This window comes from Manacus vitellinus, unplaced genomic scaffold (assembly GCF_001715985.3).
Source record: "Manacus vitellinus isolate BGI_N305 unplaced genomic scaffold, ASM171598v3 scaffold_100_pilon, whole genome shotgun sequence".
Taxonomy (NCBI): domain Eukaryota; kingdom Metazoa; phylum Chordata; class Aves; order Passeriformes; family Pipridae; genus Manacus; species Manacus vitellinus.
In genome coordinates, this window is record NW_021938794.1 from 156,038 (window position 1) to 183,086 (window position 27,049).

A 27,049-nucleotide genomic window follows, 5' to 3' on the forward strand; every position below is an offset into this window, starting at 1 on the left:
GCTCGGGGCGGGCCGGGGGTTGCTGTGGATGAGTTTCCATGCGGTGGGCACGGGACAGGGACAAGACCCCAGTGCACGGGGCATCGCTGTGGTGCCGCTGCTCGCTTCAGCCGCCTGTAAACTGTGTCTGCTCGCCTGCCCGGGACGGTTCTGGGACTGGCTGGGCTTTGGGTGTCCCCTTCTCTTCACTGCCAACGCCCTCGGTCACGTCTGATGTGGAGCCAGTTCACAGAGAGAAACCTGGAAAAATCTGTGACAAACAGTGCTTAGTCTTGTGGATTCCTTTAACTTTAACAGACAGTACTTAATCCTGTGATTAGCAGTGATAAATAATATATATCTGATATCATATATCTATCAGTGATATTTTAGCCCCGGGAATAAAGACTGTGCCCGATTTAGTCTTATGAATTCCTTTAACAGACAGTGCTCAATCCTGTGATTGCTTATCAGCGATAAATAATGTATATCTGATATCAGATATATATATATCAGTGGTTAATGTGTACAAGTGGCTATTTTAGCCGTGGGAACAAAGACTGTGCCTTGAGCAAGGCTGATAAGACGGTGTTCGTGGCCGGAACACACAGTTGGAATATGTTCAAGGAGACGAAACTGCTTAGGAGGTTTGTGACCTGAAAAGGATAATTGGAGGAACGAGATGTTCCCCAAAGACCCTCAGAAGGCCCCTACTCTAATGTAAATGAGTTCCGAGAAGTGATTTAAATATGTAAAAGAATTCTCGGGAGCGTTTAGCACATACCTGTGAGTTCTGATGAGTATGTATTAGTTCCCTAGATATAAACTGGTGTGTTAGGAGGAGCATTCCCCAGGCACCCTGTGCCAAAATAAACACCTGCTTTCTAATACTGAAACTACCGTGTTAGAGAGTTTTATTTTGTTTTTCGGTGACAGAGCCACTTGTGGTTGCTCTTCCAGGGGCAGCTGGGCCAGTGCAGAGGCAGTTTGGTTCTCACCTGCCCTGAGGGGCTGATGCAGGTGAGGTGCTCAGAGGCAGCAGCACAGCTGCTGGAAACTTAGAGCTGTTTTACCTCTTGCATAATCAAATCCGGAATGTCCTAAAAGCCTGAGCAACAGGAGTGGCAGACCAGAAAGAATGGAGCAGCCTGGTCTGGTTCCCTGGTGTTGTATCCCATGTCTCCTGGCTGCCTCCTCCTCACTGAGAATATGGAAGGTGTGAGGTTTTATTAATATTTACATTTTAATATATTTTATAGACAAAAAAATATGTGTGGAGTCACACTGCTTCACTGTTCAGTGCTTTGATTCTTCAGTAGTTTTGCTGGTTTAGTAACTCCTCAGCTCCTAAATTATTACATGACATATTAAAAACTTCGTTCTGAGTGACGTGAACTATGTTGGGCTTCCTCTGAAATGAAATTTAGTTGCCTACTGTTCTTCCTCCAGCAAAATGAGCTGCTGATGGAAAAAAAATTGGTTCAGCTCCTGAAGGTGCTGGTGGGTGTGTTGTGATCCCACTGATCCTCCTCTAGGAAGCTGGAAAAGTGCTCCTGGCTTTCCCTTGGAGTTAGGGTACTTTCCTTCCTAATAAGGGAACTGAAAAAGTTACACTCAGTGCTACTGACTCTCCTCTGTTTTGATTGATGTTCCAGTCATGAAAACTCTGCATTTAATTAATTTGCTTATGCAAATCAGGTGCCTGCCTTAATGAGTGGTTTCAAACTAAGAGCAACTGGTTTGACTCTGTCAGACCACAACCCTGGTGTGGTGGGGTGGGGTTTTTCCCCACTTCACTGTCAGTGATTCCTGTCTTTGTAACCAGGTGCTTTTCCCTGTGTTCTGTTCCATCAGATTTGTTGGACCCAGAGAGGTTGATCCAGTGTCCCTTTGTCAAACAGCATCAGATCCGAGCCTGCCGCTTTCCCTACCACCTTGTGAAGTGTAAGGAGGTGAGCTGGGCAGGGGCTGGGGATTCTGGGCATGGAAACATGCCCTGTGTGTTCTCATTCCTGCTGCAGTTCCTGACAAACAGCCTTGGTTAGCCTTTATTTCATAGAACTTCATGATGTGTTTAGTAACAGCTTCAGGCACCCATTAATTCACACAAGACCAGTCTGGCTCTGTTGGAAGGAGACAGAGATTGCTCATGGTTAGTTCAGATTCTGGTCCCTTCCAACAGCTCACAGGGAGATCAGATACATTTTTCCACTTTCAGTTGGAGAGAGGACTCAGTCACAGTTCTGTGCACCCCTCTTGGCTCCTCAGAGCAGGAGGTCTGGGATGTTGCAGTTCATTCTTCCAGTCCTGGGAATGCAGCTGCACAGCAGGGCTGAGGAGTTTTGTTTTGCTGATAACTATTTCATGGGCATCTGGCACAAACTGCATGTCCTGGGCTCAGCACATTTAGGAGAGGTTTATTCCCCTCTTTGTCTTTTATCTGGAATTTGAATACAAATTATTTCACAGGAAGCATTCCTTCTCTGTTGTCCTCATGGTTGGGTTTCTTTAAACCTTCCTGAGATTTGGGTTTTTCCTGAGACCTTTGGAAACCTGATTGTCCCTTTTTAAGTTTGCCAGTGTGTTTTTAAACCAGTAGAGCAGTGCTATGCCTTCCAGTTAAGGTGCAGTTATAGGCTCTGTGTCCTGGTATCAATACAATTAAATCATTTTGGTGGAACTGGAGCCTTAAAAATATTAATTAACTAGTGGAAGTGGGGGCAGAGGTAAGTGGCAAGCACCAAGCATTCAGGAGGGCTGAAATTTTCTTGTTGAGCCCCTGCAGATTTTGGCAAGAGCGTGCATGTGAGCTGGGTGAACAGTGTTGGCAAGTAAATGTTCATGCAGGTTGGCTTTGTCCTGACTGATGAGCAGAGAGTTTTGACAAGTTTCCTGGTTAGGAGGATGAGGTGAGACAGTGATCACCAAGCAGACACAGTTGGTGTCTGAGTAATTAGCAGGAGAAGGGCTTTGGGTTATCCATCTGAAGATGCCACAGTGGTAAACATGTGGGTGGAGATTGTCCCTTTGGCTTGGGAGAGGTTTGTGGAGCTTCCTTTGCATACCTTATGCATAAAATCCAGTTTATGCCTCCCCTTCCCTCAGCCCCCCATGGCTCTGTGCAGGACACAGTCCTGCCCCAAAGGGGACACTGCAAGTTGGATCCTCTTGGCTTGAACTGTGTTAGAATCCTGCAGTCATGGAATGGTTTGGGTTGGAAGGAGCCTTGAAGTTCATTCAGTCCCACCCCCTGCCATGGGCAGGGACACCTTCCTCTAGCCCAGGTTGCTCCAAGCCTCATCCAACCTGGCCTTGGACACTTCCAGGGATGGGGCAGCCACAGCTTTTCTGGGCAACCTATGCCAGGGCCTGCCCACCCTCACAGGGAAGGATTTCTTCCCAATATCCCATCCCTCTGGCAGTGGGAAGCCACTCCCTGTGTCCTGTCTCTCCATCCCTTGTCCCAAGTCCCTCCCCAGCTCTCCTGGAGCCCCTTTAGGCCCTGGAAGGGGCTCTCAGGTCTCCCTGGAGCCTCCTCCAGGTAAACCCCCCCAGCTCTCCAGCCGAATTTTCCAGTAAACCCTCTATCACTTGGAGGAGATAATTTACTGTAGTGACAGCTGAGCTCTGCCACTAGAACTGGTGCTTGGGATGAAATTGTGGAATGAGAATCCAGGTGGAAACTGCCAACTCCTTGGCTGTTCTGAAAGGTTTAGGGAGTTTCTCTGCCTTCGTGCCTGCTTATTTAAAATACATCTGAATGGGTTACCTTTACCTAATGTCTCTCCCTTGATGGCTTTAAAATTTGTGCTTTAAACCCCTTGCAGCCCTATCACCAGAAAACTGGAGGGAGTTGACTGAGAGTCTGTTCCACTTCAGTCAAAGGTGGCTCAGTGACTTGTGTTTGGAAGAACAATCCCCGTGGGTTTTTAGGGAGTGTCTGACATTGTGATTTCTTGTTTTGGCTTATATTTTTTTAAAGCAACACCACAAATATCCCAGTGGCTTTTTTGCCCTATGGATTAACAAGAGATAAGTGAACTTACAAGTGATGTGGCAGATGATTTTGGTTTTTCCCTTGCCCAGAGCAACCCAGAAATTGCAAAGAAGTTGGCCACGTGCCCGTTCAATGCTCGTCACCTGGTGCCTCGGGGCGACCTCAGCAACCACATCATGAAGTGCAGCGACCAAGCCCTCATGGAGCAAGATGTAGGTGAGAGAACCTCCCTACTCCCAGGTGTCTGCTCACCCTGGGGACTGACATTTCTTAGTGTAAGGATGAATTGTGGAATAACCAAAAAGTGGGATTCAAACTGTTGTCTGTGGTTCTGTGTGACACACCAGCCTTGGAGAAAGTTGATCTTATGTGCTTGGGTTTCTTAGGCAGTTTCTTGAGATGCTCTGAGTAGGCCTTGTGCATATTTTGTTACCAGGCTTGTTGAATAGAAAGGTTTTACCAAAAGCCATGCAGGAAGTGCCTCTGGCAGGAGCTGGGATGCTTTAATGACCACAAGGACGGGCCCTCCTTCCTTCAGAGCTGATCTCTCTGTAACTCCTGCCACACTATGGAACAGACAGAAGTTTTTTATCTTCTGTAGAGCTGCACTGAGGCCAGCAGTGATGCCTGCATCCATGGCAGCAGCTTTCCCCTTTGCTCCAGCATTCCTGCTCAGAGTTTCAGGGAGCAGAGTCTTCTCTTGTTCCTTGAAAAAGGCAAACTCAAAGTTGCTGGATTTCAGCTCAGTCCCTGGCTGTCCCCAGCCTGTTTGCCTTGGGCAGGGCTTCCTCTGCAGCCAAGGGATGTGTCACAGCTCGAGCCAGAGCTTCCATGGATTTAAGGATTGGAGGTCACTGTGTTTTCTCTCTTCCCCAAGTGAGTAGGTTCTGTGAGCCCCCACAGGAGCAGGTGAAGGATGGGAGCACGTGGCAGGCACCTCCATGTGATGAAGACTGGGAAACAGGTGAGGACCTGTGCCACACTGCTGCCTCCTCTCTGGTCCTGTCCTCCACAAGGCCAGGGATGCTGCTCACTCAGGTCTCCCTTGTAGGACACCTTGGTTATGCTCATTCCCAAAAACATGGATCTCTCCACCCAGCAGGCTTGTCTTGCTCTGGAGAACAGTCTAAAATGCTGCCATGGAGAGGGATTTCCAAGCATCCCCTCCTCCCATATAAGCTTTTCTACTGTATGTGCAGTGATGGCAATGGAAACATGATAGATAACTCTTTGAGTTCCTCAGTTAAATGGCAGCAAACACATCCATCATAGATCAACTTTGCCTCCCTTTTGAACTTGTAGAAATATGACAGAGATTCCTGATTGCAGAATCCTGGAATGGTTTGGGTTGGAAGGGACCTTGAAGATCCAGTGCCACCCCCTGCCATGGGCAGGGACACCTTCCACTAGCCCAAGTTGCTCCAAGCCCCCTCCAACCTGGCTTTGGACACTTTTAGGGATGGGGCAGCCACAGCTTCTCTGAGCAACCTGTGCCAGGGCCTCCCCACCCTCACAGGGAAGAATTTCCTCCTGATTCCCAATCTAACCTTGCCCTCTGGCAGTGGGAAGCCATTTAAGCCAATGATCTGACAGTGGTTACTGGAGTTTCTTGGTTCTGAGCTATAACATCTGTTTCCCTTCACAGAGGTGTCGGAGACGTCTAAGTCTGCTTTTGTTTGGGGTGTGCCCAACTCTGCCATAAACAGGTAGGGAATTCGAGTTTGATTGCAAACAAAGCAGTGTTTGTTTAGAGGAACATTGCAGCCTCCTCCCAGCCCTGCCTGGATGCTGGGCAGGAGCTGCCTTTGCTGCTGTACAACCCTGGGAGGAGGGATGCTGGACAGCCAGTGTTCTTGGGCTGCTGGTTCAGTGAGACCTGCTTTTTCCTGTGCCTGGTCTGTACCAGAGAAGGAAGCCCTCAGGAGCACAGATACTGCTCCTGTGTGCCTGTGGCAGGGTGCTCTTCCTGTCCTGTGTGCAGGAACTGATGGGTGTCTGGCCAGTGTGCAGGGGAGAAAGGTGCTGGCACCTTGTGGTCCCTGTGAGTCCTTGGGAGCTCCTGGAGCCTGGCAGGTGGGACCTGGGGCCTGGCCAGCTGTGCTGGTGTTGGGCCCTGTGTTTGCAGAATCCTCCCCTCCTGCCCCTTGCAAAGTGTGATCCCAGTTTGGGCTGGGGGAGCTCAGAGCTCAGTGCCCAGCTGGGAACAGAAGGAGCTGCTGTGGCTGCTTTGCTGCTCCACCAGTGGATCGGGATCATGGGCTGGGTGTGGGATGTGGTGGCCCCACCAGAGCTGCCAGAGATAGTTCAAGGTTAATCCAACAGTGGGTTCCTTTAAGGTTCAGCAAAGTCCTGCCCATGGCAGCTCCGAGTTCTCTGTGAGCTCACCCATGATGTCCTCCCCTTCCATCAGGACTGACAGCAGCACTGTCTGCTTCCACCTCTGGGACTTTTTGGAAACCCTTTGAGTGTTTGGAGCATAGACAGCTCTCCTCAGCACCATCCCCCACAGCCCTGCTGTGGGAAGATGCAGAAGTGTGACCCAGTGTGTTTGTGAGGAGTAACCAAAGTCTCTCCATTGCAGCACCACCAGTGGCCAGACCAACTCCCTGCCCTCGAGGATGAGGGCCCCTGAGACCCTCCCATACACCGTGTCCTGCAGGGCTGTGAGTACTGACCTGTGTCACCTCCAGAGCTGGGGCAGCTCCTGCAATCTCTGCTGCTTTGTGGCTCCCATGGACAGGAGGGGTTGTATTGAACACCTGCCTCTTGAGAGCAGCTTCTGAGGGAATCTGCTGCTTGGATCATCCTCTGTGTGCTTTCTTGGATGCATCCTGTGTTGTGTGTTCTCTCTTCCCTGTCCTTCCCAGCCCTCCATTCCTGTGATCCAAGTTAAGGCAGCACCACTCCTTGGCCACGTTGGCTCTATCTCTCTAAACAAACCCCTCCACACCATCTCCATCATCCCCTTTCACCCTGCACCCTCCCCCTGACTTAAACCAAACTTTCCTTGCTTTGTGCTCTGCTCACTGTCAGGCCCAGCTAAGCCAGAACTGAGGCTGCTTAAACCAGCACTACTGGGGGGAAAAGCTCTCAAATTCCACCTGGGAAGGAGCTTCCTGTGTGGAAGTGTCCAGTGCTGAAATCACACTGACTAGTAGTTGCCAGTAGCAGCAAAGCAGCAGCTTAAAGATACTTTGAGGAATGATTGCCCTGATTCCCTCTGGGAGCAGCTCCAGCCAGTGCTCTGAGGGCACTGCAGGCACGGCTCCTGCACAGGCAGGGGCACTGCAGGCAGGGCTCCTGCACAGGCAGGGGCTCTGCACTCACCACAGGGTTGGGCTGAATAAGCCTTGTTGCCAAGGGGACAAGTGCTGCCTCTGCAAGGGCCACTGTCCCTTGGGGGAGTGGGGGAAATTGCTGTGTCTTTCACCATCTCATGCCAAAAATGTATCTTGTCCTTTCCAGAATTTGGAGTATTAACATCTCATCCCTCTGGAAGGTGTTTTCCCAGCAGGAAGTGCCTCCCTATCTGGGACAGGAGAGCTCCTGTGGATGACAGACCTGCTCTGGACCTGATGGCAGGACTCTCTACACTTGGCTTTTGCTGCATAACATGTTTCTTGCAACGTTTGGACATGTGAAACTGTTGCCAGAGGTTTCCCCAAGTGATTTTTTTAATTTACCTTCAGTTGGTGACTTTGGTTACTTTTATTAAATAAATAGACTGATTAATTTACAGGTACTCAGAAACCTTTCCTACTCAAACCCAGGCCCTGTTAACACCCCCTGAACAGGAAAAACAGGCAAGTCTGTTGTTCCACCTGTCAAATAGCAGATGATGATCTGGGAAGCTGTTTCTGTTTCTTCCAGAGACTGGGAAACAGCAGCAGAACCCTTTGGAAGGGGTGATGGGTTTTAAGGGGGGGAGGTGAAGAAATGGGTGATTTTAAGTAGGGGAAGTTGTGCAAAATTGGGATTCTTTTAAAATTCTGTCAAGTTCTGTCAAGGTTCTTGTTGGCAATTTAGAATAAAAACATTGTAAGTGTTCTGGGACTGCTTTTCTTGTGAGTCAGTAAGTGCTGTCCACCTTGCCTTCATTTATTTTTTGTCACTTGGAATGAAAGTGGTGACAAATGCCAGCTGTGATTGTTTCTGGTTTGGCAGCAGTGGTTTATTTGCAGGGTTTGTGGGCCAGAGCACTACAATTTTACAGGTAAATGCCATAATTGGGCCCCATTACCCCGAGCTCCTTTAACTGCCAGTGGGTGAAAGCCTCACAGAGCCTGGTGCTCCTGCTCTTGGGGCTCACCCTTGTCTGTCCTGGGAGGGGATGAGCTCCAGGTGCTCCTGCTCCCAGGAGGGACATTGTTATCCCAGCCCTGGGGGAATCCAGTAGCCCAGCCTTTCTGGAAAGGACCAGGTGGGCTTGGAAGGTCATGGTTGTGACTTCAAACATCCCCAGGCCACAAGAACTGGGGGGGACCATGAGAAGGGGCTTTGTGTGTAGGGTGGGTGCAGCCAACCTGAGACAGCTCTGAGATCTGAGATCCCATATCCCAGAGAGCTGAAATCCTGTATCCTCCTGGGCATGTCCTGCACGTGCCCCTGCCTGGGAAGGGCAGGAAGGCCATGGCTGTGGTGTTCCTGCAGTGCTTTGGGAATGCAGGGTGTAAACCCCAGGGTGACCCTCCAGCATGAGGAATGTTTAAAATCCTGATATCTATCACTGGGCTCTTGGCTCCCTCTGGGTGTTTTGTATTTACCACAGAGTATTTTTAAAGCCTGTCCCAGGGCACCTCCAGAGTGACAGAGGGAGAAGTTTGATGTGACATTCTTGTGTTAGACCCTCAGTCTCCTGTGCTGGGCAGGTTGTGCATCACTGGAGCTTTCCCCCCATTCCCTGGAGACTGGATGTGTCCCTTGGCAGAAGCTGATGGGATGCAGAGTCACACCAATACTGGTTTTGGTTGGAAGGGACCTTAAAGCCCACCCCGTTTCACACCCTGCCATGGGCAGGGACACCTTCCACTAGCCCAGGTTGCTCCAAGCCCCGTCCAACCTGGCCTTGGACACTTCCAGGGATCCAGGGGCAGCCACAGCTTCTCTGGGCAACCTGTGCCAGGGCCTCCCCACCCTCACAGGGAAATTTCTTCCTAACATCTAATCTAAATCTCTCCTCTTTTAGTTTAAAACCATTCCCCTCCTTGTCAGTGTCTGTCTGTGTAAAAAGTCCCTCTCCCTCTTTCATTATCCCCTTCTAGGCACTGGAAGGGGATCTAAGGCCTCTCTGGAGCTTCTCCAGGTTGAACAGCCCCAGCTCTCCATCTGTTGCCACCAGTTCTCCCTTCTCGTTTATCAGGAGCATAAACTCTCCTTGGCTTTTCCATTCTGACCCGTGTCCTTTGCCAAGTCCTGTTCCATCTGTGCCTTGGCTTTTCTGCTCCTGCTGTAGAGATTCCATCCTGGCCCAGGGCAGCAGAGACAGCCAAGGTCTCTGACAATATCCCTGACAATATCCCTGCCCTATATTTTGGGATTCTGGTACCATTTCCATTCCCAGTGGGCTGTAGTTTCTCCGGCCCATTTCCAGAACCGTGGTATGACTTATTGTTCTTCTCTGATCTCAGCACTGGTTTATTCTCCCCTCCCCCTCCTTTGCTCTTGGCCTTGCACCTCTAAGAGGAGGCCCAGAAATAACCAAGAGTTGTGGAACAGGAGCCCAGCGATGCCTGGGAGGAGGAGGAACAGCTCGATGCCAGGAATCCCTCGGGATGCCAGGAATCCCTCGGGACTGCAGCACCTGGAGCCGGCGAGTGCAGAGCTGAGGGGCTGGGGAGGGAAAGGCTTCTCACCCCGCAAGTTTGGGAGACAAGAGCAGGGCAGGAGCACCCTCTGCAGAGACTGGGAAACCACGACACCCTCAGGCTCACGGTGTGACTCTTGGGCTGTGCTGTGCAGGGCGAGGGTTGGACTTGGCGATCCTTGTGGGTCCCTCCCAACTCAGCATATCCTGGGATTCTGTGACACCTCCACCTGTAGGTTCTATTATGGACCAGGGGAGACATTTCTCTCAGCGTTGTTATTCTAGTGCTGGGTTGTGTTTTGCACTAAAGGACGTTTTTTAATTCCCCCCCCCCGTACTCGGACATTCCGGGGTTAACATGAGGAATCAGTGTAAGGGGAGAGGCACAGAACAGGCTTTGCTTCCCGGCCAACTCCAAACATCCTCCGGTGCTTATCTGCACTATCTTCCTTCTAAATTAATTCTGTCCCACCCAACCATCATCTTTATCACCCATTATCTCCCTCTCGATTCTTTACTGTACCCCATTTCATGCTTTTTAACTGCTCAAATACTCACCCGATTGGTTTCTTTGTTTCAAAAGCTTTTCCCTCTCAGGTTTAATTGTCTTGATTTAACCCCACCCAGAACATGCCACAACCATTCCCTCCCTGCCCCGACAGGGTCGAGATAAGGACTCGTTAATTAAATTTAATAATTAAAACTATTATTTTTTTATTATTATTTTTAAAAAGCAAAGGGACAGAGGAGTAAAACCCAAGAGAAACAGAGATCGAAGCCCTTCAGGGGCCCTGGAAGGGACATGGTGCAAACCCGTCCCATCTCTGCACCCCCTTCAGACCTACAGCACTGACGACTTCCTGCAATTCTTTGCTGGATATTTTCTCATTTAGTAAGTGTTTTGTAACTCTGGGGGACTGGAATTATTTCAAAACAGAAATTAATAGCAAGAGGAAGATAATCCAACCCCTTGATCTCACATTTGAAATCCACAATCTCTTTATCAACAGCCCCATTTTGCCCTCCAGGTTCTTCCTTCCCTGCTCTTAACCAGAACCCAGAGAAGGGGCAGCAGGACAGGGGGTCTCCCAGCCCCCAACCTGCATCATCAGCCCCATCCCTGGGGGCCTTTGGCTCCTTTTGCTACCAAAGAATTCCTACAAGCCCCTCCCAACCCTCCCTGGCTTTGACCCCGAAGCAGCATCGATCCCACTCCGAGCTGGCCAATCCTGCTTCCACCTTCTGGGAACTTCCCTTCCCCTTGAGCTGGGACAGGGCTCCTGAAAGCCCCAAACTGGTCCTGCTGGTTTATCTGGGCCCCAACGTGCTGGTCAAGGTAAAAAACCTTCATCATGGCTGAAAAAAAAATCTTTATTCACAGAATATCACATGAATCACATCATGTCCCACCCCCACTCCTTTGTGTATAAAATACTGGTAAAAAGGGTTTTTTTCCAGAGGCAAGTGAATTCCCAGAGTGTCCCCTCGTGGGAGAGCAGCTCATCCCAGAGCTGCAGCAGCAACACAAGCAAAGCCAGCAGAGCTCCAGGTCCGGCTCATTCCCCATCCCAGGGACCCTGATCCCACCCCATCCCACTGCAGTGGAGGCTTTCTGGGGTTTTACACAACACCCCTGAGAGCATTTGGGTTTCCAAGTCCACCTGGTACTTCCCGTGCAGTAGAACTGTGTTTGAAGTCACGTGTCCTCAAATCCAGGGGGTTCCTCCAAGCCCCTCATCCACCTCTGGATGCAGGGGACAGCAAGGACACTTGGCTCCCCATGGGGAAATCAGCCTGTGCAGGGACAAGGAGACTCCAGGAGACAAAACAAATTAACAAGGAAGCATCTACTGAAATGCCAAACTAGGCTCAGAAACAGAAAAAAAATCCAGTTCCAAATATTTTATGGCTCCCACCACAGCCCAAAAGGAAAGAGATTGGCCAGAGACCCACCTTTGTGTGAGACAAACCCTCCTACAAACTTTAAACAGTGACAACCCCAATCTCTGAACCCCAATCTGTAAAATCAAATGGAATTGGAGCAGTTCATGGGAGACAGAAAGAGATTTCAGGGACCTCTCACAAGTGCCCAGCTGCCCTGCCAAGTGACCTCCCAAGGGCACCACAGGAGGAATCCATCAGATTTCCTACTCAGAATAAATCTAAGCTCAATTTGGATTTAAGGTTTAGATTGCAGAGCAAGATAGATGCTCTGTCACTGCCACAATTCCTCTTTTCCTTTTAATCCCCTCCTCCCTTGGGCTCAAATGAAAACCAATTCCATGCCTGCTCTGCCGAAGTGTTTCCTTGGAAAGCCTGGACAAAGAGGGAGCACAGAGCAGGACACACCTCAGAGGCATCAAGCCCATGGAGAAGCCCATGGGCTGGGGCAGCTGATCTGCTCTGGGAGCTCTGTCTGGGCACAGCAGCCCAGCACAGCCCCAGGCTCACTGAAATTCATTTTTGGAGTTATTTAAACCGTTTCTCCCAGTCTGCAACAGGCTACATAATAAAAGCAAAGAGAGAATGCAGAACTTGTGATCTGTCACTAATCCAGAGACCCACAACCATTCCAGACAGAAAACAAGGAGGGAATTGCCAGCACAAGGCCACATCATCTGGATATGACACCTCTGTGCTGCTGCCAGACATCAGGGAATGCTCCAGACACACTGGGATGGGAATGGACCTGAGGGGTGATGGAAATGGATGCTGCCCAAAATCCCAGGATGGCCCCTCTGACAGAGCCCCAAGGCTGCAGGGAAAGCAGGGTTGGATTGGAAAGAGGCATCTCCCAGCTCAGGGTTGACCTGTGCCAGGGAACTCCCCTGAGCACACGTGTCCCAGCCAAGTGTCTGTGCCAGTAACTCCACGGGTGCAAAGGTAACCTGGAGCACACCCTGCCCAAGGATGGGGGATGTGACCATCCCAAGGCACAGAGCTTGAGGAACCACAGCTGCCTGTGACAGGCCTGTTGAGCTCATCCCACTGTCCCCATGATGTAAAGAGCAGCAGGGAGCCTGTCCCAGCTCCATGAACAATCCCACACCTCCATGGAGCACAGGGGGACTCACCTGCTCCATCAACCCCAAAGTACCAACTCCAGAGCCCAGAACCCAAGCAGCACCTCAGGAGCACAGCCCATCCATGGGGATGTTCACCAGCATCAGGAATGTCCCCCAGTTTTGGAGGCTGGATTTGGTGGGAGGCCCAGGGATGTGCACCCGCCTGGAGGAGGCAGGAGCACAGCACTGACCTTCCCCTGGGAGCAGAGGGGCAGAGAGAGGTACCAAACACCCTGAGCTGAGCTGAGCAGCACTGCAGCCTCAGCCAGGAGATCTGTGCTGTTTGATGCTGTGTGTAGAGTTAACTGAGGTTTAACTGTGCCCTAAGACCTCTCCCCACAAACCCTCCTCCTCTTCCAAGCAAATGGTGGATCTGCAGATAGAAACCCTTCACTCCCCAAGTCTTTCTGCACAGTCCACAGGCCCAGGGCCACAAACCCTGGGAAGTCTCTGTGCCCTTCATGCACTGCCAAGTGCAGTTCCAGGGTCAGCTCTGGCCAGCACAGGAGAGATTCACTTGCAGCTTCCACTCTGCATCCTCCTGTCCCTGTGCCTCCAAAGGGACATTCCTGCCTTGCCTTGCTGGGCAATATATTCACTTCTGCTTCCTCTGAACCAGATCCTCAAACCTGCAGACATGAGGTGAGAGCAGTAAAGGCCAGGGGGTATTTTTACAGGGCCATTCTCAATTAGTGTCCCCAGACACATCCAGTTCCCGACGTGCTTTCCACGTGACACGTGTCCAGGTGGGATTTGTAAACTCTGAAGTCCATGGGAAGGGCTCATCCAAAGCAGCACCCAGAGGGAAGTCCAGTCCACATTGCTCCAAAGGACTGTGTCTCTGGCTCAGCAGCTCATGTGAGGTACTGCACCACGAGGAACATGATGACACAGGTCACTGCCATCCCCCCCAGCATCAGGAACTTGTCCTGGAAGGCGCGTTTCTCGATGAGCCTCATCACTGTGTTGGACAAACCCAGCATGTTGGCAACATCCAGGATCTTCTTGTGGGTACCCTGAGAGCAAAAACACACCAAAGACACCATTAACCTCCTGGTCTGACACTTATTCCACAGCCCAAGAATGTTTCATCCTGGGTGGTGAGGGACGGATTCTGACCATGGAACCATTTGACAGGGGGAGGCCACAGAATCCTGGAAATAGCTGCAGGTTGGGACTAATTAATTCACACACATGAACAAAGATGTGGTTAAAGACACAAAACAATCTGTCTGGACAAACACACAATAAAAAGTGTCTCAGAAAAATGCACTCCCTAGGGAGGAGTAAGAGTTCCAGATGGGGTCTAAAAGGAGCTGGCAGCCTGTGTGCTCCCAGGGGGAACTGCCCTGTCACACCTGGACAAGGGACCCGTCCCTCACAGTGGCTCTGGGTCATCCTTGGCAGAACAGCCCCTTCAGGAAGCTGTAACTGGTTTCATCTCTGAGCCAGGTCAGAAGCACAGATTCCCATCACAGTGCTCAACTCCGTGCTTGGACTTTGAAATAAAAGCTTCAGCTTCTCTTCCCACAGTCCACTGTATCTTTGGTCTCAGAAGAGTAAAAATGTGAAAATTTGGAATTGTTTTGAACACAAACCTGACTGAAGATCAGAAAAATCTCCCTGAGGGCTTTTAGATCAACAATATCAGGCACACAAACAGCTTCTCAATCCATAGAACATACAGGTTTGCAATGAAAAATGACAGAGTTTCTTCTGTTCAGGGTTGTGCAGGGCCCTGCACTGAAATCAGGTTGGGTCTTTCCAGTAACACATCATCACATTTGCCCCCTGCATTTCCCACACCTCACATTAACCCCCTGCAGGCTGCTCTTGGGTTCAGCTCTTCCCTGTCCCTGCAGAATCTTTTCACACTGCTTCAGAAAATACCAAACCTTGCAGGGAGAAAACAAACCAAATATAAAGCTTTGAAATAAAATAAAACAATAAAAAGTGAAAACTCCTCAATTCTTGCAGTCATTGAACAGTGGAATTGTATAATTAGAACAGTTAAAGTGATAATCTGGGAATACTTGGTCCATACCTGTCTATTTATACCAAATAAGCACAAAGTTTCAGAGAATAAAGGTATTAGGGAGTGTCCAAAGGATGGACATGAGGATGGGGAAGGGTCTGGAGGGCCCACACGAGTGGCTGAGGGCACTTGGCTTGTTCAGCTGGAGAAGAGGAGAATGAGGGGGTCTGGAGTGGCAGCTCCAATCTCTGCTCTCTGTGAGCAGGGACAGGAGCCAGGGAAGGGCTGGAGCTGTGCCAGGGCAGGGTCAGGTTGGATCTCAGGGAAAGGTCCTTCCCCAGAGGGTGGTTGGCACTGCCCAGGCTCCCCAGGGCAGTGGGCACAGCCCCAAGGCTGCCAGAGCTCCAGGAGGGTTTGGACAACGCTCTGAGGGACAAGGTGGGATTGTTGGGGTGTCTGTGCAGGGCCAGGAGTTGGACTGGATGACCCTTGGGGGTCCTCTCCCATTTAGGACAGTCCACGATTCCACATTAACCTATTCCCCTCTGTAACTGTCTCTTACAGCAGCTGCTTCTGCCAGATGTTATCAGGCAACAAAGCCCTGTCAGTGTATGAAAAGCTGGGTAAGGGGAAAAGGAACATGAACAGATGTTTCCTCACCTGTGAGGAAGAGGAAATATCCCCCTGAAAACACAAGGACACGATGGCCCCAAAGCACAGACCCTGGGCAGAGACCCCCACCAGTTCCCTGCTGCAGAGCTCCCCCAGGGCACAGGCTGCCAGGGGAGACAGGGCACAGCTCCCTGCAGGAGCCCCATGGGATCCCACAGGAGCAGAACCCCTTTCTACCCCCCAGTCCTGCCCCCAGACAACCCAGTGATAACATTCCTCTGCAATGAATGAACACCCCACCAAGTTTTCTTCGAGTTGTTCTAGTAGTTGACTCTGTATAAAAACTAATCTCTATTCAGTGAACAAGTGACCTGATCCAAGAAGCCAAATCTCATCTTGGAAAGGACCTGGTCCCAAACTCTACTTTAATGCCTGCAGGTGACATCTGTGGTGCAGGGACTGCTCACCAGACTAGGGAGCAGAAAAGGAGCTCCAGCCCTGCTTTATCCCCCGTGCTGGTCCTGTCCAGGGCTTTGGGAGAACCACGAACCTGGAATTCTGTGACCAGGACAGCAAAGTGCCTGTGTGTGCAGCTCAGCTCCCTGTGTGTGAGCTGCAGTGCAGGCCAGGCTGTCACTGCCTGTGACACCAGGGACATTTGATTCCTGACCAAAACAGGAATTCATGTCACTGAAAATGCCTAAATCCTCTGGCAGATACATCCCAAGACAGACAACAGCAGTTATCTCCATCAGAAGATGACTACAACACACAAAAGGATTTCCCCACATTTTTCAGAAATTCAGTTTCTCCCCACACACTTTAAAAAAGTTTTTCTATCTTTGAGCTGTTCACTCAAAATATAACATCACTTGAAGAGCCTTTAAGATAAAAGGAAAATATTTGCTCTTTAAGAGACTAGCAGAAATACAGCTGAAATGAGCAGTGTTTGGGGAGGGAGGGATGTTGAGGTGCATTATCTTTATTCCTGAGGTACATTATCTTCATTACTGAGGAGCATTACTTCTATCACTAATCTCACACACAAGTGCTTTACAGCAGCTCTGAGTGATGTTCATCTGAACCAACACCTGCCAGCCAGTTCCTGCCCCTTCTGAACTGAACCAAAACCAACAACCAAGCAAAGGAAAACAAACATATGGGAATAAAACACAAGATTCAGTACTCCAGATACTGCCCTGCAGGGGAAGGCCAGCCAGGCCCAGAAAGACCTTAAAGATATTACTAAAAGGATGATAAAATGTAAAGATTTCAGGTTGTTTAAATGAAGTCTGGGCCTTTCCAGCACCCTCAGCTGGAAGCAACGCATGGACTGATTTTACAAAGGCCGGTCATCATAAACACAGAAAGACGTGGGGTCTTTGGTAAAAAACAATGCCCCACCTTTAAGGTGACTCTCTGGTCCCTCAGGCCCTGCAGGATGTTGGTGCCACTGCCAATAAGCTCATCCATGCCTCGGTGGGCACTCTGCAGGGACTCGTTATACTGCAGGGTTTCGTCGATCGGGATGGTGGTGGCAGAGTCCTGTGGGGAAAGGCAGGGACTCGGTTACCTGCTCACTCACACTGCCCACACCCAGCACACACCCCCTGCAACACCCCAAGGGCTGGGGGGACTGCCTGCAAAACAGCTTTTCCATAGGATATTTAACACAACACTGAGTGAAAACAGTTTAGAGAAGACAGGGAGGAAGCCGAAGGGCAAAGCTGATCAGCTGCTCCACTGCAATTCCATCTCGAGGATAAAGGGATTAAAAGCAGAGAATTTTTATAATCTCAGTTTATGATAAAGAGATCCAAGCAGAGAATTTTTATAATCTCATTCTATGAATCTTTATGATCTCAGTTTAGGATTTATGTAGGAAAGGGTTATTGCAAGACAGAACATCAAAGCTACAGAAGGTGTTTAACAAGGAGTCATTTGATCATTGCAAGTGAAAGATTTGTGGAACATTTCCCACCATGTCTCTGAGCGACAAAAGGCCTGAAAAACCCAATGTTTGGAGATGATATTCCAAGTACTTATGACATGGCAGTGAGGGCGAACAGACATGGGCCTGGTTCCCTGAGCTCTGGCTCACTCATCACCCAGGGCCTCAGAGAAAAAAATAATTAAAAATTTACATTTTTCACATTTTTTTCCAGAAAAGATGCATTTGCTCAACAAGGAACTAGGAATCTTGAAATGGAAATAATGGGATAAAGCTCTAATCTGGACTGCACAAGTGGGCAGAGGATGCGATCACTTGTTTCTGTCAAAGGCCCCCAGTTCAATCTTCTCTCTTCCAGAGAGCAAGGAAATGGCTCATCACTCCCACACTGGTTTAGAGCAGGAATGGTGACACTGGTAAGTGTGGGAACACTGATCCCTGCTCCCAGGGGCTCAGAACAAGAACGGCCCAGAGGCAGAATTCCTGTCTGCAGCATGTGCCTGTGAGCTGCAGGTCACACCCAGGGCACCCAGGGAATGTGCTCTGAGCACAATCTCCAGTTCAAACCCCCGAGGGGGGTGTGAAGATGCTCTGCAGGATCCAGTGCAGGGGCTGCAGTGCCCAGGCTGACTGTGAGAGAAGGAGAGCCAAGGACAGTGCCAGAGCCAAGGACAGTGCCAGAGCCACGAGGGCCTGGGGAAGAGGCTGTGCCAGGACACACACACTGACCCACTGCTCAGGAAGCACCAGGGCTGACACAGGTCTGTGAGCAGAAGCACTTGGATTGGCATTTAATGGCTCTTGTTCCACAGATTTAACAACCTTCAAATCAGCAGGGATTTCATTTCCTACACAAGGGGCTCTTTTCAGACACTATTAGGCAGCAATGAAAATGTGGGAGTAGATTTGTGACCCCCCTCCCAAGGAGATGAGATGGCACCACAAGAGCTTTGATTTGCTCTTTGGGGTTTTCTCCAGAACGGTACAGGGCAGGCTTTGAAGACCACTTTAAACTCTGAATTAAGCCAAATGTTCAGAACAGCTTCCAAAAACTGTTCTGGATGTCACAGTGACTTCCTGAGGATGCCCCAACACTCAGTTGACATTGCCATTTAATAGAATAGGGGAGTTATGAATATGAACTGTGTAACTTCTAACCAAAATAAGCCAACAACTGACAAATAAATCCTCATTTTCCTATTAAAATGTCACTTTAAAGTCACATTTTTGTAGCAAGGTAAAAAGAAATACAAAATAATCATGTGTTTTCTTTCCTTTGAGACACATTTCAAGATCTAAAGGAGGAAAAAAACCCAGTTTGCTCTATATTTTGCATCTGTAAGCCAGCTATTGCTCTTTAAAACTGTTCCTCTAACACATGTTTTAACAACGAATTTTCCTGTAGGAAAACTTGTCCCTATTTGCAGAGGAACACCAAAGTGTTTAAAAATAAATCGGGTTTCAAATCTCAGTGTTCCTTTCTAGCCTTGTTTAACATTTTGAAATAGCCAACAAAATACCAGACATTATCTTTCTGGCAGGCTGTGAGAAGTGCATGGAACTGCCCAAATCTCAAGCAAAGAGGATCCCCCACATTCATTCTTCCTGGCCTTAACAGTGACTGACAACACAGATAATGAATGCTACGGAAGGTGCCTTTAACAAAAAAGGGAAGAAAAAACTTTAAAAAATAATAATGATTAAAAAAAAACCCCAAAAAACCACAAAACAAAACACAAAGAACCCCCAAACAAAACCAAGACTAACTTTTCAGCTGCAGAAAAGGGAAATCTGAAAGTGAACCTACATTACTCAGAGTGAAACTCCTCCAGGTATTTGCACCGGGGGGACTTCCCAGCAGAGGAACTAAGAATTAGCAAGAACAGGTGGAACATGTTCATGTTATTACAAACTTTTGACTCATTTCTAGGCAAAAAGCAATGGCTTTGTCCCAGCTGTGTGATTTGTATTTGGATAAGTAGCAGTTTGCTGACATCTACTGTCAGCAGGGTGTATAAAGTCAGGCTTTTCATAGATCTCAGGATTTGACACAAATCCAAGTAAAATGTACCCTTTGGTACCTACCTCATTCACCCTTTTGCAACTGCCCTATAAAGCCAGGTGGGACTGCACTGGATAAAACAGGAGCAGCAGCTTCTGGAGTCTTTTCCTGCAGTGTCCTCACAGCCATGTGAGAGCTGTACTTTATCCCTACATTGTTATCCTTCTCTGCCTTTACTGACACAGCAGCATTCAACAGCCCTGCCTGAAGCTGCTCTGCCAGCCTGCAGCTCCTGGAGCACAGAGAGGTGAACCACACGTGTTTCCACCGAGGTAAACACCCATATTTACATTGGTGGTGAAGGTCCTGGCCAGCAGCTCCTCCCGCTGCCGCTCCTGCTGCTCCCGCAGGTACCGCCGGTGCTGGAAGTTCCTCAGGGCCGTCTGCAGGTGCTGCACATCATACTTCAGCTGGTCCACCCTCCTGGAAAGGACCAACAGCAGGGTGAAAACACTGCTCTGTGCTGCTGCTTCTCACAAGGACAATGCAGCATGACCAGGTAACACGGACTGATGGGTTCTACTTCTCCAGAAGGACGCAGGACGTTCAATATCAGGCCAAAATTCCACACTCACGTCTTCCCTGCCTCGTTTTTCTACCAAATAGGTGATGATTTAACAAGTGATTACTTATTTTAATCAATTATTTAGCCTCCAGGCTAACAACAGAATGTGAAGCAGAATTCCTGAGCTGTCTCAAAGTATTTCTGACATTTAGCAGCTTGCTTTGAGCAAAACAGTGCAATAAATACACAGGAGAGTTAATGGGCAGTCTCGGCCATCCTATCCCATCACTAGTCTCTTCAGGAGTTATACATCTATTTCTCATATAACACAGATTTGGAAAGATGGCAGGTTTTCTATTTTATGATCCTCATTCACACAAAAGATGAAGCTTTCAAGCTTCATTAATTAGCACCATGTTCTTAAGTTTGAATATTTATTAAAAGAAGATTGAAAGTCAGTGGGCAAAACAGGAGACACCGCAGGCATCTCCACTGGGCTGAAACAAATCCTGTCCAGAACTCCTGATTACATGTTTGATAATGTTTAATGTTTGATTACCATACTAGATAACTGACTACCTTGATTATCAGACTATCCTGGTCTGGTGGAAGGTGTCCCTGCCCATGGTAGGGAGTTGGAACAAGAAGATCTTTAAGGTCCCTTCCAACCCAAATGAGATTCTATAAAGAAATTCATGACTACTTCACATACTGACCTCTATAACACATGAAATCTACCCCTACTGTCTACAAGGGTGTTTTGGGACATCAATAATTGAATCACAGAATTAATTAAGAACAGCAATTCCTGATGTCTGTGGTCCAACCTCCTGCTCAAACCAGTGCTCACTTTAAAAATCTCATTTTAGTCGCCAACAGCCAGGACAGTGGTCCAGAGAAAATGACACCAACTGAAGGAATGTTACTCCCTACATCCACAAATGCATTAAAACCAAATATCATACAAAGTGGAATTTTATTTAAGCCTCCAAGTGGATGTTCTGCTCATCTGAGAACAGAGCCACAACTCCAGCTCCACCACCAGTCTGGACTTGAGGATCTTTGAGGTCTTTTCCAACCTTAATCATTCTGTGGTTAAATGCAGAAAAGCAATTTTGTCTCTGTGCCTCAACTCTGCTACTGCAGAGCACAGAGTAAGTTATGCAGAGTATAAAAGTTTCATACAAATCAAAAGGCAAAGGACTTCAATAAATTTAATTAAAATAATTACAAAGACTCCCCTGCCCAATCAGAGTCAGGCAGGTGAACTCACAGCTTGGCATTCTGCCTCTTGTTGGGAGGTTCTTTGCTGGACAGGATTTCCAGGCGTTCCAAGTTGCTGAATATGTTGTCTATTCTTGCTTGGATCTCGTTTTCCACTACTGCAAGGAAATAAAAACATCATTTGATTTGAATTAAAGAACTGCAATGTGATGAAGGGAAAAGCTCAACAGTATTCAAAGCTGTACGTAAAACCTAAGAGATGCAAATCCTTACTGGATGAAAATCAGATAACAGAACTATAAATATCATGAAATACCACTTCTTTAGCTCAGTAATTTGACACTCTCACCTTTCCCCCCCCTCAGAGAAGGTAGCTAGGAGAGCCCCATTCAGCAGAACCCAGAAAAGCAAAGAGCACACATGACCCTTTTCTTTGCCCCTGGATCTCCCACAATTAAAGAGTAACAGACTCACATCTACACACACAAATCCTAATTCTTCTCTCCATCTTCTCTCCATTTACTGCAGCTAAACTCAACAGAAGAGCACCCAGGAGAGCAGACAGACAGTTACAGCAGCTTTTCTTAGACCAAACAACACTATTACAGGATTTTTTGAGCAAGGAGGGACTATTTGCTCAAAGTTGGAAAAGGCAAACTGTAAGTTTGATTTCCTGGCCCCTATTCCTGCTCCTCAGCCACAGATAATCCCTTTTCCCATAAATTCTGAAATACACACTAATATCCACAGCACTATCTGTATCTTTATATATGTATAAATAATCAGTATGTTCATTTACTGACCATGTAAGATGTACATAATCCTATCTCTTGAAAAGGTCTCAAGCAGCAGAAGCAAGATAGGAAATCATATTCATTTTCAAAATCACACCCAGGGAACAGCAGTCTGGGAATTCTGGCAGTGTAGGCAGAGTAGTACAATCACCACGAAAACCAGAATCAGGATTTAAAGTTGTTATTTTTGGCTAGGAAAGTAATCACAGTCCTTTTTAATGCAAAGTCACACTTCACAAGAATATTTAGAGTAATAGAAGTCAATGGACATGTAATAAATGCATCCAGTCAGTGCAGTGTCCTTTCACTCAGGAGTTCCTGGTGAAGCTCATTATTAGTGACTCAAGCAGGAATTAAGGCTTCAAACACAGGTCCAAAATACACGGGCCCATTCTGCACTGGGGTAAAAAGTCCTGCCACACATCTCAGAGCATTTTATTATCAGAGTCATTTATGAGCACAGGGTTATAGTCCAGATTCACTGAGGCAATTTCAGACCTAATGGTTCTGCACATTTCCCACAAGCAGATGGAATCACAGGTTCTGACTCTGATACAGCAGGAATTGTCAGAATCATCCTGCTTGAATCCCAGCCTTTTCCCCAGAAGCAGCACTGAGCACCTTCAGGGGAAGGCTGCAGTTGGTGGATGCTGAGGGAATACCAACAGCAGAGCAGGCACAGCCACATCCCTCACTTTTTGGGTTCTAACAAACCAGCCCAGTAATGCTGTGGATGTGCAGCTCTGCCCACATCAAGGTGTTTATTAATTGCACCTCCACGAGGGCAGTGATGGGGGTTTTAACCCAGTTATGGTGCATGGCCTCCAAACACACCCTGACCACGAGTTCCAAAATCCAACAGCACCAAAACTCTGGAACTCCCATATCAGGACATTACAGAGGCACCCACAGTGAGCACTATTTGTCAGCTAAAGGATTTCAACAGGAGGATGATTTGAAGAAAATTCTTGTTCCGTCTTTTTCTGCTCTGTCCTTCTTACAAAACATCACCTTACTGAAGTTAAACACTAAAATAACTGTAATGTATTCCAAATTGGTGCTGTGTCTCCAGCTGATCACAATGACTCAAGAGCCAAATTTGTCCCAATAATGATTGCAAATACAATGATAAAGCTCACAAGCTGAGTCAGCTCAGTCCCTGGGTGGGACTCTCCTCACTGAGAACTACTTACAGTGAACTGACTCCTTGTCTGAAGTCTCCAGGCGCCCCATGTACGACTGCACCTCATGGACCTGCCTGTCAGGAGACAGAGCAAATGCAGTCAGGGACAGCTACAAAGTCATTTTTCAGTACCTCAGTTTTCAGGTTCCTTTATTGAAGAGTACTTTTCAGAACAGAGCAGGAATCAGCAACAGTGTTGAGTGCAGACAGCCCATCACTGACCACCAACACAGCTCCACTCCACGAGCACTGCAGAGTAACTTCATTTAAGCACAGAAATCAAGGTGAGGATTAGGAAAAGCACAAAACAGCTTTTCTACAAGAAACAGCTGTTCTGCCTGGAGGTGACAGTGGGGAGATACCTGAGAGCAGAATGGCACAGAAGGTGAATAAGGAATGGTTTTCACTGTCCTACAACATATAAACTCAGAGGCATCAAGTGAAATTAAAAGCTTAAAATTATAAGGAACTACTGCTGCTGGACAAGCAGTGGCAAACAGAAACAAAGAAAAAATACTAATGGTTGCCAAATTCTTCTGTTTCAAACCCCCAAGCCTCACATTTCTGGGAGACTGGGACAACATTACACCAAAGTATTCCATATATTTGTCCGTTTTTTACTGTGTTTCCCAGAGATCTGCAGTTGGGCAATGCTGAAATAGCCCTGACCAGAGGGACCTGCAGCCAAACTTGGTGTGACCAGTCTCACAGCTGGTCACTATTTGACTTCAATAAAGGCACTTCATTGATGGTTTTGATTAAACTTGATATTTACAAAAATATCACGACCTTTTTTAAAAACGAATTTTAAGAGACCAGAATCTTGGTCATGTTAGTGGCTCTTTCATCTGATAACCAAAGCACAAATGTTTCTGAAGCCAGACTTTGGAAACCAACTTACAGAGCACTAAAACATTTATTCTTCAGTTATTAGATTTTTAAATAACTCTCAGAGCTGCCTTCTGAACCCTGACTCTGTGCTGCTGAAGAGGGGATGTCCCAAGTACAGCAATGCTTGGAATTAACTACAGAACCAATTCAATACCCAGTACCCTGCAATCCCACACTTGTTCTATAGTTTCATTTTCAACCAGTTCAATTATCACCCCACCTCCCTTAAAAGAGCTCCAGAAAGCAGCAAATTACCACAGAAATTTGGAATATTGGATTAAACATGTCCTTCACCCTCTTTCCCACAGAATCACAGAAAATTCTGAGTAGGAAGCGATCTGTGAGTTATTCCATATGGAGTAACAACAGAGCTGCAAGATTTTTTTGCCTCATTTTGCACTTTTCACACCACTCCTCCCTCCACAGATGGGCATTATCCATGAAGTGTGGGATTTATCCTCAAGGAGCTTCCACAGGTGGTTCAAACTGCAGGAGCAGGACACCTCAAACCCTACTGCCCCAAAAACCAATATGAACGAGCATCCCTTAAATGAAAGCACATTAATTAACAGGGAATAATTAATAATTAATTAAGAGGTCCCCCGTGGCCCGGGCTGAGCCCTTCAGGGCTGACGTGGCGGCAGCTCCTGGGAACTTCGAAATGCTTGATCTTGCAGTATGGACTTGAACGCTTTACAGAACACAGGCCTTTCCTGATTTCTCAACACCCCCACACCCCTCACACACTTGTTGCTGTGCTAGTACAGCCCTTCAGACCTGCCAGAGCCCTGCTTCCCCTCACGCACTCGCTGGTTGCTGGCACCCCCATAGCCCTCACGCACTTCTTGCTGTGCCGGTACAGCCCCTCACACCCCTTGTTCCCCCTCACTCACTCCTTGGTTTGCTGGTACACCCTCTCATCCCTCACGAACTTGTTCCTGTGCTGGTACAGCCCCTCCTGTTTCCCCTCACGCACTTGGTGTTCTGGTACAGCCCCTCTCCCCCTCACGCCCTTGTTGGTGTGCTGGCACAAACCCCGTTTCCCCTCACGCCCTTGTTGGGGTGCTGGCACAAACCCCGTTTCCCCTCACGCCCTTGTTGGTGTGCTGGCACAAACCCCGTTTCCCCTCACGCCCTTGTTGGTGTGCTGGCACAAACCCCGTTTCCCCTCACGCCCTTGTTGGTGTGCTGGCACAAACCCCGTTTCCCCTCACGCACTTGTTGGTGTGCTGGTACAGCCCCTCCATCCCGCTCGCGCCGCTCCCCGCACACGTCGCCCCTCCGGCCGCTTCCGCTCCCGCCGCTTCCGCTTCCGGTTCCGGCCCCGCCTCCCCCTCCCGCCGCCGCCGCCAGGGGCGCTGCAGGACCGGCGGGAGCCGTGAGGGGGGGGCGGGGTCGGGAATTCCCGTCCTTCCAGAAATTCCAATTCCGGGGCTCTCCAAAGCAGCCGCGGCTCAAAGCTGCTGCTTCAGACGCGGAGGTGCTGTGAGCCGAGAGAGCTGCCTTGAGGCCGTGGAACTGCGTCCCCTGCGTGGCGTCATGTTCCCAGCCACGGACACCTTCCACCAGCCCAGGTTGCTCCAAGCCCCGGCCAGCCCTGGCCTTGGACACTTCCAGGGATCCAGGGGGAGCCACAGCTTTGCTGGGCAACCTGTGCCAGGGCCTCCCCACCCTCACAGGGAAGGATTCCTTCCCAGTATCCCATCTAACCTGCCCTCTGGCAGTGGGAAGCCATTCCCTGTGTCCTGTCCCTCCATCCCTTGTCCCCAGTCCCTCCCCAGCTCTCCTGGAGCCCCTTCAGGCCCTGCCAGGGGCTCTCAGGTGTCCCTGGAGCCTACTCTTCTCCAGGTGACCCCCCCCAGCTCTCCCAGCCTGGCTCCAGAGCAGAGGGATCCAGCCCTTGGATCCTCTGGACTCGCTCCAGTGTGTCCATGTTCTTCTTATCCTTGGGCTGCACATGGACACGCAGCCACTGGCACACGTGGAGATCAGCCCCTGGGGTTGCCTGGGCAGCAGAGGTGTCAGTGCCAGGGCCCTGGGGGGGTGGTGACACCTCTGTCCCACCGGGGATCCATCCCACCACTCAGCTTGCAATCCCAGCTCAGAGGTCCAGGCCAGGTTCTGACTTTCCCACCCCTGACCAAGGTTGACTCATTTCAGGGACATCCAAACAGGACCTACAACCACCACAGCTGGCAACAGAGCAGAGGAGGTCACGAGGAGGGACCTGTTGACTCCTTGGAGGAAATATGAATTTTCTGAGCTATGAAGACACTGGTGACCACTTTCATTCTCTTACTTAAGACCTGTGGTACCTGTGGCACCTGTGGCTGGACTCTTGAGGATATGGATGCACTGTCCCAGAGTGATGCACAGGTTCCTGTCATTTCTCACAGGGCTGGGAATCAAAGCCTTGCTCTGGAGTTGTATCAAAGCCTTTCAGTTCTTTCACCTGTGTGTTGTTTCTTCATTGTTTGGACCAGATAATCCACCACTGTTAAAGCCACAACCCTTTCTTGTATTTGCTGAGCTACAAAGCCCCACGTGCTTTATGGTCAGAGTCTGCTGAGCCACAGAACTACTGACACCTTTTAACTTCATGGGAAAATCAAGGAGAATGTGGATTATAAAAAAAAAATAAAAATTAAAGAAGAGGAAATATAAGCCAGTTAATCAGGGCAGCAGGACACTGCAAACTGTTTTTTCCAATGATTGATTGGAAGAGCTCCAATAAGGACTATGATTGATTAAATACACTGATTAAAATCAAACACCGATTGATTAAAAAACTCCAATTAATACAGTGACTCCTTCTTGTCAGTGTAGTTTAATGGAATATAGTTCTTGTCAGGAAATGTAACTTCATCCTAATAAATGCTTGATTGGGAAAAACTGGAAAAGGCCTGTATTCTGTAAGGCATTCAATACATACAACAAGATTGGGCATTTAACACTTATCAGGAGCTCTGCCCTCGTGACCCAGGCAAGCTCTCAGCTCTCTCCATTTC

The 27,049-nt window shown here is 48.7% G+C and overlaps 2 protein-coding genes across 3 annotated transcripts; one reads left to right on the forward strand and one right to left on the reverse strand.

Moving 5' to 3' along the window:
- Positions 1-661: 661 nt before the first annotated feature.
- GTSF1 (gametocyte specific factor 1) lies at positions 662-8,096 on the forward strand. Its single transcript, XM_029963263.1, has 7 exons — positions 662-699; positions 1,805-1,931; positions 4,066-4,192; positions 4,854-4,940; positions 5,622-5,682; positions 6,558-6,639; positions 7,442-8,096. The coding sequence occupies exons 1-7, from the start codon at positions 662-664 to the stop codon at positions 7,454-7,456; spliced, it is 537 nt and encodes a 178-aa protein (XP_029819123.1). The 3' UTR covers positions 7,457-8,096.
- Positions 8,097-11,132: 3,036 nt separating this feature from the next.
- Positions 11,133-25,338, reverse strand: GOSR2 (golgi SNAP receptor complex member 2). Of its 2 annotated transcripts, XM_018087165.2 has the most exons (6): positions 25,260-25,338; positions 23,161-23,225; positions 21,223-21,331; positions 19,735-19,867; positions 16,836-16,976; positions 11,133-13,860 (listed from the first exon to the last, which is right to left on the reverse strand). In XM_018087165.2, exons 1-6 carry the CDS (start codon positions 25,286-25,288, stop codon positions 13,699-13,701), a joined length of 639 nt encoding a protein of 212 aa, XP_017942654.1. In that variant the 5' UTR covers positions 25,289-25,338; the 3' UTR covers positions 11,133-13,698. The 2 variants fall into 2 exon arrangements, with proteins under 2 accessions (XP_017942654.1, XP_017942658.1); XM_018087169.2 differs by lacking the exon at positions 16,836-16,976.
- Positions 25,339-27,049: the final 1,711 nt, after the last annotated feature.